Genomic DNA, 11,272 nt, shown 5'->3' on the forward strand with positions numbered 1-11,272 from the left:
CAAGACCCTGTCTCAAAAAAAAAAAAAAAAAGATTTTGTTAAGCTTAAAGAAATTACAAAATACGTGTATGCAAATGGGAATGCTGTATATAGTAAAGAGAGAATAAGTGATGCAAAAGAGAGAGGGGAGAATTGTTGGACCTGTATCTTTGAATAGTAAGAGGGGAGGATCTCGTCTCAACTGCTGGCGCCTTGGGAGAATGGACAGCTCATCCATCATAGCAGAAGGGAAGGCAAGGGAACATGGGCACGGTTGCAGGTTGGTGGGGTGATCATGGCAGGCGATTCAGTTCTCATTGTATTGCTTCTGTTTTCTGAGTGTAATAGAAAGCAGGACCATCTGCTGCAGGTGAGGGTGGGGAAAAGGGATGAAATAGTCATCTAGGATGAATGACCAGGGAGAAATGTGTCACTATTGACAGACAACACTAAAGGCTCTCTTGAGGTTGGTAGTCATGAACTTAGAGTGAAATAGCTTAGTTTTTGTTTTTCTCCACCCATGTTCACCTGCATAAGTGCAGCAGGCCGGGAGTAGGCTGTGTTGATTTATCCAGGGTTAGGTTTTGTCAGGCAACTTGGAAGAAGTGGGAGAGGGTAAAGGAGTGAATTGAAGCTAGCTTAAGAGGAAAGTGAGAACATGGGGTGATGAGGGACAGGGAAAGGGTGGTAGGGTCAGCTCCAGATTGAAGAATTGTAAGGACTGGGAAATGAGAGGGAATGAACTAAATAGTGAACTAATAATAGGTGGTGGTTCTAGCAGGGATTCTTGATTTGGGCTTGTAAGGGGGTTTCAGTCATGCCCAAGTGAAAGCAGAGTGGAGGAGAGGAGGTCAAAGAACAAGAAGGCCAGGATATCAGAAGGATTATCTATGTGGATGTTGAATTCGTGCTCAGAACCTGAAGACCTTTTCTATTATTTTCTAATGTCCTTTGTTGCTGTTGGACTATCTGATAAGGTTTAGGTTTCTTTCTTGGTCGGAGTTTTGTATCTCTTCTTTCATGCTTTCTGTTTCTTAATCCATAGTGCTCTTTAAAATTTCTTTGGTATTATCTTTCATTCTTTCTACTGCATTTCTAATTTTAGCAATTGTATTTCTATTTTCTGAGAGTTCTTTCTTCTGACTAATTTTGTATAGCATGATTTTCTAGAAAAAAATTCTAGGTTTTGATAATTGCATGCTTTGTTATAATAATATAATAAATTTTAGTGTTTGATAATTGCATGTTTTGTGTAATTTATACATCCAAAAATGGTTCATATCAGTGCTTAGGTATTAACATGTTTACATAGAATTTTTTTTAGGTGAGGAAGTTTATTGTGTTATGTAATTAACTTTTACATATCTTTTCACTTTAGGTCTCAAAAAATAAAGATGGAAAAGAACAAAGTGAAACTGTATCACTGTCCGAAGATGAAACATTCTCCTGGCCAGGTCCCAAAACAGTTATGTTGAAAAGAACATCTCAAGGCTTTGGGTTTACATTAAGACATTTTATTGTTTATCCCCCAGAGTCTGCAATTCAATTTTCATATAAGGTAAGAGAAATAGTTACAGCAACTTGAAAAAAAACCACAAGGCCATTCCTATCCCCTTCTAGTCTTCCTCTTCCTTCCCTCTGGCCTTTTTTCTGTCTTAAAAGAATTAAGCATTACATTTGAATTTTATTATATTATTTTTCTCCTTTTAGGTATTTTCCCACCTTCAAGAACAAAACAAAACTTTAGTCTTCTCTGAAAGATCATTTTGATTCTAAACTCCAAATCTGTATTTTTTAAGGACTTCTAATTCCAGACTTCATTCTACTTTTTCTAATATGTAACTGTTTGTTATCTAAAAAAGTAGTGAGTTTTCTGGGCAGACTATTCAGAGGAAATGGTTCACTAAAATAGTCCAGCAGTTATAGAAAATTAGTAGAATTAGAACAATGCTTAACTTTCAGATATGTAATATGATGGCATGTTAGAATTTAGAAACACAGCTTCTCATCAGAATAAATTACATTGACAGGCTTCAGTGGACAGTAACACAGCCTGAAAAGGACAGCCTGAGATAATTATAAGTGCAGTTGACACACTGAGTACTTGCCCTGTGTTCCTTACCATTTGTTATAAGCGTTATCTTACTTTATCCACACCAGAATCCTGTGGAGCAGGTGGTATTATTGGCCCCATATGACAGATGTGGAAACTGATCTGGGTCATAAAACAGATAAGTAGTTGATCTGGGATTTGAATTTGACCAATATGCATGCTTGATGCTGAACTGTTACACAATAGCATAATGGAAATAATGATATTCAGAAGAGTTATGAGACCCTGGCCAGACCACTTCTTTTGACCTCTAGATTTCCATTTTCATTTGTAGGAGTTGAACTAGGGTATGAGAAAGTCTTTTCTAATTCTAAATATCTATGACTGCTAAACTGCCTTTTAAAAAGTAGTGTCTATATTTGTATCTAGAGACCACAGTTTTAAATTATTTTTTTGTTAAATATGTCTTTCTAGTAATGTCCTCAGGATATGCTTTTTTGAAATACGGAATAGCTTATTTTTTCTTTTCTTTTTTCAATTAATTTTTTTATATTTGGTTACTTTAACACTGAGATAACAGGAAACAACTGAGTATCTTTTAAGGATTGTATATAATTGGTACCTTTGGAATGAAATTTATCTGTTTGGGTTTTCTCAAATGTGTATAAAACAACTGGACTAGATCTCTTAAGAATCTAGTTGATATTAAAAAGTCTCAGATAGTGTTACTTATGCGTTAAGTCACATATGAGAGCCCTTGATAATTACATTAGGATTGTGTATTTTTTTGTCTTTGTTTTGGTTTGGTTTTGAATAAGAACTTTGGGTCATGATGAACATATAGGTAGTACAATGTTTTATAAGATAATTTTACCAAACTTATATAAACATGTATTATTATTATTGGAAAATATTTCTAGAAATTTTAGTAGCATACTACAATAAATCCTCACTTAACATTGTCAGTTGATTTTTGGAAACTACAACTTTAAGTGAAATGTATTTAAGTGATAACTGATCTTATGTTGGCTAGAGTTTACTTGGCATATTTCTGATCAAAAAAAAAATCACCAAACTTGTAAATAAAGACGAAAACATTTCCAGTATTAAACATTGAAGTAAATGTGAGGTGTTCATACACTTAAGAAAGAGTTATAAAAACAAGTCCAGATTTGAGGGTGGCTGGAGCCTATCCCGGCAGTTCATGCAGCTCAGAGCACGAGTTGGGACCTAACCCTGGACAGGATGCTGTCCATCCCATTGCAGAGCACACACACAGCTGCACTCATTCAGACAGGGACAATGTGGGCACACCTGTGAATCGAACAGGCAGTTTTGGCATGTGGGAGGGAACCACAGTACGTAGAGAAAACCCACACAGTGGGGACAATGTGGAAACTTCACACATACAGAACCCCAGTGGGGAATTAATTTTTCTCGTGAACGTTACAACAAAACAACTTTGCATGAAATGATGGTATTCCAGGACATGCTTACACTTGTTAACAGCATGGTCATTGGCGTCAAAAGAGCCTGGGTTTGAATTCCATTTCTGCCTCCTGTTAGATCTGTGACCTTGGATAAGCCAACTAACAGACAATAGTAGTACCTTCTTTACAGGCTGTGTAATGATTAAATGATACAGTACTTGTAACACACTTAACATAGAAATTGACACTGTTATTGCTCAATAAATTTTAGCTATTAATGCTATTAAATACAGATGTTCTTGCAAATAGGGCTCTGTGTTGTAAATTTTACATGGAAAATATGTATTGGAATCTTTTCCATTTTAATTATGAAATTTTGTCAGTTCACTTCAAATGAATTAAAAATTTTAATATTGTATAGCTTTTAGAAAATGTGTAATTAATATAAGTGTTGTTATTTTGTCACGTAGCTGGCAACCTCAGTCTCAGACCAGATCTTATAATCAGAAGAAGAAAAAAAAAAAAACATTGGGCAGCCTAAATAAAGGTCAAAAAATTATGTCATAAATTATCAGCCCTTCACCCGATGTCTGTTTTTCTTTCTGAGGTACATGGTAGCTCCAGTATGGTAGAGGCTCAGCAAATATTTGAAAAGTGTATTTTAGACTAGTTTTTAAAGGTTCCTTTTCTAGTTTTCCAGCTAGAGGTAGATAACATGGCAGCAAGACAGCTTGGTAGCAATGAAAGAGACAAAGTAGATAAACTTCAAAATTGAATACAATAATTTAAATATGTAGCAATTTGGGACCAGTCCATTTATATAGACAGCTCTGGGTCCTGTAATATCCCCTAAAGGCACATTTAAGTGTGGTACAGTAAGCGATGACCTGGCCTTTCCTTCTATCCAGCTGCCTACTTGACAAGTTCACTCCATTAGAAAGCTCACCCTCAAATGTCAAAAACTGAACTGATGTCCTGTCCCTAAGCTGGCTTCACGCACAGCCTTGTTATCGCTCTCTGTGAAAACTCTTACCTTTCCAGGAAAAGGTACTTCCTATACTATTATTGAAGATGGGCTATACATTTGCTTTTGAGCTTGCAGTGGCTGTAGAAGAGAATATGATCAATTAAGAATATTGTAGGTGAGATCGTAATTGGCACAATTTGGGGAGGTCAATTTGAATTAAAATGAGCCTTGCTGTGATTAACAAGAGTTTATAAATGTATACTCATGTATGTATATATATATTTTTATTTGTAGGATGAAGAAAATGGAAACAGAGGAGGTATGCTATAAACCTTTTAATTTGTCTCTGAATGTTTTTCTACCCATTTCTTTATGTTCTTTAAGTGATACTAAATGAGATGATATAATTTTTAGTGTTCAAATGTATAATAATTCTTAGGTGTGAGAGTCATAGAATTAAATTTTTTTTTACTGTGGACTTCAAAGTTTTATGAATTCCGTTGTCTCAATTTGAACGTGTAATGCTTTTATTGTTAATTGTATGTGTTTTTGTAGAGGAATGTATCATTATAATTCCAAGGAGAGTACTTAAGATTTTTATTTCAATTAGTAATCTTTCTAAATGAGGTGATTATTTTAGGTAAGGAATGCTATGTGTTTTATCAGTTAGGTTTATTGAGTCAAATATTGAAAAGAGGGTTTGAGTTATTCTTGTAGTTAATGTTACTGTTGATTTAAACATTAATGAATGTGAAAGGACAGTCAGGCTGGAGATAAAATTATTTCTTAATAACTGGTTTTAAATCAACTTGAACGAGTTTAAGAATTCACACTCCAACAAAATGCAACCGTTAAAAAACTTTTATTTCTAGATAATTTTCAACAACAAAGTTGCAAAAATAGTACAGAGAATTTTCATGTATCCTTTATTTTACTTTCTCTAGTGTTAAAAACTTACAATACCATGGGGGGCCGGGCGTGGTGGCTCACACCTGTAATCCCAGCACTTTGGGAGGCTGAGGCGGGCGGATCATGAGGTCAGGAGATCCAGACCATCCTGGCTAACAGGGTGAAAATCCTCTCTCTACTAAAAATACTAAAAACTAGCTGGGCGTGGTGGCTGGTGCCTGTAGTCCCAGCTACTCGGGAGGCTGAGGCAGGAGAATGGCGTGAACTCGGGAGGTGGAACTTGCAGTGAACCGAGATCACACCACTACACTCCAGCCTGGGTGACAGAGTGAGACTCCATCTCAAAAAAAAAAAAAAAAAAAAATTTACAATACTGTGGTACAATCAACAAAACTAAGCAATTAGCATTGATACAGGACTACTATATAAACTACAGACTTCATTTTGATGTCACCAGTTTTTCTGCTAGTATCCTTGTTCTCTTCCAGAATCCCACGTTGTATTCACTTGTCATGTCCCTTTAGTCTTTCCTTGTATTTTATTACTAGTACTGATCATTTATTGTATAGAATGTCCTTCATTTTCAGTTTATCTGATGTTTTCTCGTTAGTTCAAGGTCATACATGTTTAGCAAGAATACCACATTTGCATCTATTGTAAGTGTACAGTTTGGTAAGTTTTGATGAATATATAACCGTGAAATCACTACCCCGATTAAGATGTGATATCAAAAACAACCTTTCTATTATTCCATAAAGTTCCCTTGTGCTCCTTTTTATTCTGCTGTCTTCAGACAATCACTGATCTGATTTTATCACTATATAGGTTAATTTTGTCTCTTCTAGATTTTTTTTTTAATAAATGAAATAATACAGCATGTACTCTTGTCAGGCACAATATTTTTTACCTTCACTGTATTATGTGTATGGGCACTGATAGTACTACTTTTTTTTCATTTGCATGAATATACCACAAATTGTTTAACCACTCAACCTGTTGATGGACCTTTGTAACAACCGTTTGAGATCTTGAAAAGGTTATGGGTTAAAATGAGAAGGAAATGGCTTTTTTTTTTTTTTTTTTTTTTGCACTATCAAAAGTAATCTGAGGGTGTAGGGCCAGGCAGGACTCTTCATAGTTGTCACTGGTACAAGATGAGCCACTCCGGCATCACCATCTGTCATGTACCAGGGTTTAGGATGAATTCCAAATGCTACTTGGCATGGGTTAGAAGTAAGCCTTAGTGGGGAAAGGGAAAACTCACAAAGCTGGCATCAGCAAGAGAAAAGAGGATATAGGTACTCCATCTTCCCGTCATCCTAAAGGCTGATGTCCTGATGCCTGGACAATCTACTGGACACACAGCGTCTAGAATTCATGCCTCTTATGAGGGGAGTATACTTCGAATAAATGTAGAAAGACATTGTTATAAAACTTCATGCAGATCATCATGTGTCTGACATAGCTCACTGAAGTGAATGGATTTGTGCTTTGGCTAGGGAGAATAAACTTGAATATTTATAAGGGAAAACTAGAAGATCTATTGTAGATTCAGCAGAAGGTGATTTGAAGAGGAATAATAGAGTGAGCCTGAAGGGTATGATCTGCTGGAGAAGATAACAGTTTGCCTATTTTAGTTATTAATATATGCTTAATTTCACTCAGAAAAAGGGTTTATGGCCACATGAAGAAATAACTTATAGCAAGATAAAATATAAGGTCAAGAGTTTACAGTAAAAAATGAATTAAATTCACATTCAGAAGATTTAGTACATGTAAGTTCATGCTTTAGGTCCTAGACTGTTATTGTTGTTGTTATTATTTTTTGAGACAGAGTCTCACTCTGTCGCCAGGCTGGATTGCAGTGGAACCTTCTCCTTCTGGGTTCAAGTGATTCTCCTGCCTCACTGCCCCCCCGCCGCCACCCCGAGTAGCTGGGACTAAAAGTGCGCGCCACCACTCCCACTTTGTATTTTTAGTAGAAACGAGGTTTCACCATGTTGGCCTGGATGGTCTCTATCTCTTGACCTCGTGATCTGCCAGCCTCGGCCTCCCAAAGTGCTGGGGTTACAGGCATGAGCCACTGCACCTGGCTGGTCCTATACTGTTATTAAAGATGGGCTGTAAGTTTGCTTTTGAGCTTGCCAGTGGCCATAGGAAAGATGAGAATATGATCAGTTAAGGATACACATTATTCCTAAGAAAAAACATTCTGTTTGCACTGAGGTCTGAGACAGGTTTCTCCCTTGGAAAACAAACAGTGATACAGTAGATGTTATTTTCAACACCATTTCTTCTTACGGCTGTTTTTAAAGTGGTTCCTCAGTGTAAGCTGACTGCAAACCCGAAGGTCTCATTCAGCTTAAAGCGCTTCTCAGCTGGGGATGATATTTCTCCCTGGAGGGCATATGGTAATGTACCCTCTTTATACGCATCTTTATCACAATTGGGAGAGGGGGAGTGTGTATTGACATCTGGTGGATAGAGGCCAGAGGTGCTGTTGAAACAGTGCACAGGGCAGCCCCCCACAACAAAGAATTATCTGGGTCAGGCACAGTGGCTCACGCCTGTAACCCCAGCACTTTCGAAGGCTGAGGTGGGCAGATCACTGGAGGTCAGGAGTTTGAGACCAGCCTGGCCAACATGGTGAAACCTCTTCTCTACTACAAATACAAAAAATTATCCAGGGGTGGGGGTGCACGCTTCTAATCCCAGCTACTCACGAGGCTGAGGCAGGAGAATCACTTGAACCTGGGAGACGGAGGTTGCAGTGAGCCAAGATCACACCGCTGCACTCTAATGTGGATGACAGAGCAAGAGTCTGTCTCAAAATAAAAATAATAATAATAATAGTTATTACTATTAGCTGGTCCCAAATATTAATAGTGCGAGGGCAAGAAACCCTGGTTTAAAGTGATGGGCACCAAAGCATTGTGGTCCAAGTGTATAGGTCCCCATGAGTCTGGCTTGATCCAGTGACAGCATTCAAAGTGTTCAGAAGAATGGATATTCAAGGCTGCATATCCATTGATCTTTTATGATTATTATCCCTTACAGCTGAACTTGACTTCTGAATTGAGTTACTGCTATAGTCTGAGGTTAAATTATCTGGTTGCTTTACTGACATTGTATGATGTTGATTAAGGGATAATCCTAAGTAAGAAAAGTTACATCGTAAGAAAATATAGAGTTAATATAATAACTAGAAGATAAAATGGCTAAAAGAAAAAGTCCATGAAGAATGTAAATAGAGTCATCCCTTGATGTACCCAGGGGATTGCTTCCAGGACCACCCACATATGTACTGATCTGCACACACTCATGTCCTGTAATAGACCCTGTGGAACCCATGTATTGGAAACACAGCTTTTGCATCCTTGTGTTACTGTGAATACCATATTTTTACTGAAAAAAAAAAAAAAAATCCGCAGATCTGCAGAGTTCAATGAAACCCATTGTTCACGTGACAACTGTAATTGAAATGTAGTAAAAGTTTACCATCAGAGGTCTAACAGATTGAGGGAGAAAATAATAATAAGTGAGGTTAACAAAAAGGTAAATCAATTAGCTAGTTAAAAGACTAATAAGATAATTTTAAAAATCACAAAACTAAGGCTTTAAAATGGGAGAAATAGAAATTCAATTACCTTACCTCTTCTGAAGCAAAGTTCAACAAAGTTGGATATTTATTAAGTCCAGATCTGTAGTTTTCTTCCTAAGCAAAGAAGAATATGAAAAGGTATGAGAGTATTTGGAGAAAGCGATTTATAATATAATTGTACTATATTTGGAAGAACTGCTTGATTTGGGGGAGTGGATTGGGAGAGTGGTGGAAATTAGCACATGACTGAGAACTTAATCTGTTTCAGGCATCATAATATATATTTTTATCATCTTTAATCCTCAGTCTAACCCTGTAAGATGTGAGATATTCCTATATCCCTCACTCTCACCCTGGTGTGAGATTTCCTGTATTCCTACAAAATAATATTTCTATTTTGTAGATGAGGGAACTGAGGCTGAGAAATAACTTGCCTACAATCACATAGCTAGTAAGTGATAGTAACGGGATTTCCAAATCAGTTGTGTCTAACTCTTAGGTCCATCTTATAATTCTGCCATCTTACTTCTGTTAACATCTTTTTAAGTCCCCTTCCTCATTTCTTTAATTTTATTTTAAAAATAATTCTAGTCTTAAAAAAGGGTTTGACTTATATAGTGTTAAGAATTAGAAGATAAATATAGGGTATATTTAGTATGTTATGAAATTAATTCTGTGAATCCTGCATGGAGAAAGGTCAAGGAGATCCCAAGTTTAGAGGCTGTGAACACTTTGCAGGAGCAACCATCACTTGTTACTCAGTTTCAGTGCTTGGCTAGCTGTGGACCTGCAAAGCTTAATGAGGTTATGGAGTCCTAGTGCTCCACCTACCTTGATTGCATCTTTGCTTTCCAAGTGTGAGTTTGATCTTGGCATCCCAATTGATAGTTGGGGTCACAGGCTATTTCACAAAGGCCTGTTTAGCCCTAAGTATAATAGTCATGATATCATTGCAAATAACCTGATCAACAGTTATACCATATTGTATGTGAAAAAAAATTTCTTCTAACTTCTAGACAATTATTTACAAGTCAGTTTTTAGAATGCAGTCTATTCAGAAACAAGCTATATATAATTTAGTATTTTAATTCAACAGAATGTTACGATTTTTATCTCACTGTCTCATTTCTTTTGAAAATTTATTTTCAAGCATATTGAGATCACGAAATCCTTTTATGTAGAATTTTGTGTTAGTTTAGTTGAATTGGAGCCTCCAGTGTAATGATCACAGTCAAAGCCTAGAATCACTGGAGAGAAAATAATTGCCAGGATTTTATTCAAACTCCTAAGAGATGCTGTTATAATGCCAAAATTCTGTTAAACAGTTGAACGATTTTGTTTTGGTCTTCTTCCCTTTTGGCAATTTAGTGAAATCTCTTTTGCCACTAAATTTTCTTATTTCTTTCTTATCAACCAAGAAATACTGAGCCATTTAATTTTCTGATTATTTTACTTACCCAGTGTTTGCATTTTGTTATGTTTCTCATATCCTTTATGTGTGCACTCATATTTTAAAGGTATTTATTCTTCTTCTTGGTTAGTTTTCTGTACTATGATGCAGATGTTTTATAAGAAAAAGGTTAAGTAAAAGAATATTTTTTGGTGGTAATAGTTGCTTGTGGATAATTAATATCTTGCTGACATCCTGTATTCCCTTAAATCTCTGGAGAATATAAATAATAATGTATAATATAATATAACAATGTAGTATAACATTATGTTCTAATATAATATAATTGTAATATAAATAATATTTTACAGAATTTATGAATATTAAGAATAGTGGGATGGTGGCAGCCAGCTTCTGTGAGTCTTTCGGCAGCTCGAACCGGTCAGATGGCCTTGAGAGAAGGGTGGTCTCGGGATGCCATCCAAAGTTGATGACAGTGGTCGGAGCCCTGGCTCCAGCACGGGGGCCTGAGCAGAACATCAGATATTTAGTTTACTGTGGTATACTGATGAGCAGAGCTCTTCCGCTACATACATCAATTTTGATTAAGGAGATATGTGCAGTAACTTTCTTCAAAATCGCTGCATCATTGATAAACAAAAGAAAATATTCAGAGAGGAGGATTTTAGGCTATTTAATGCAGAAAATGTATGATGTTTTATTGGGAATGGAGGATTATAAGCATTTCATTCCTTGGTGCAAAAAATCAGATATAAAATATCAAAGAGATCTGGATATTATAAAACACTATTAGAAACTGAGTTTCCACCAGTGTTGGATTGATATTCAGCAATAACCTTGGAAAAACCTCATTTGGTAAAGGTATCCTGTACTGATGGGAGACTTTTCTTTTTTTTTTTTTTTTTAATTTTTTTTTTTTTTT

The 11,272-nt window shown here is 36.2% G+C and overlaps 1 protein-coding gene and 1 pseudogene across 5 annotated transcripts in view; both read left to right on the forward strand.

Moving 5' to 3' along the window:
- ARHGAP21 (Rho GTPase activating protein 21) overlaps positions 1–11,272 on the forward strand; it is a 139,390-nt gene that overhangs the window by 53,401 nt on the left and 74,717 nt on the right. For all 5 annotated transcript variants that reach the window (XR_001885316.1, XM_017870807.1, XM_017870809.1 and 2 more), the window contains 2 exons: positions 1,358–1,537; positions 4,724–4,748. Coding sequence is in view for 4 of the 5 variants with exons in the window: in XM_017870807.1 (XP_017726296.1) it covers positions 1,358–1,537; positions 4,724–4,748 (205 nt within the window). In the remaining variant the exon portion in view is untranslated. The remainder of the gene's footprint in view (positions 1–1,357; positions 1,538–4,723; positions 4,749–11,272) is intronic.
- LOC108528792 (coenzyme Q-binding protein COQ10 homolog B, mitochondrial pseudogene) lies at positions 9,739–11,235 on the forward strand (annotated as a pseudogene).

The sequence above is a fragment of the Rhinopithecus bieti genome, unplaced genomic scaffold (assembly GCF_001698545.2).
Source record: "Rhinopithecus bieti isolate Rb0 unplaced genomic scaffold, ASM169854v2 scaffold_5022, whole genome shotgun sequence".
NCBI classification, from domain to species: domain Eukaryota; kingdom Metazoa; phylum Chordata; class Mammalia; order Primates; family Cercopithecidae; genus Rhinopithecus; species Rhinopithecus bieti.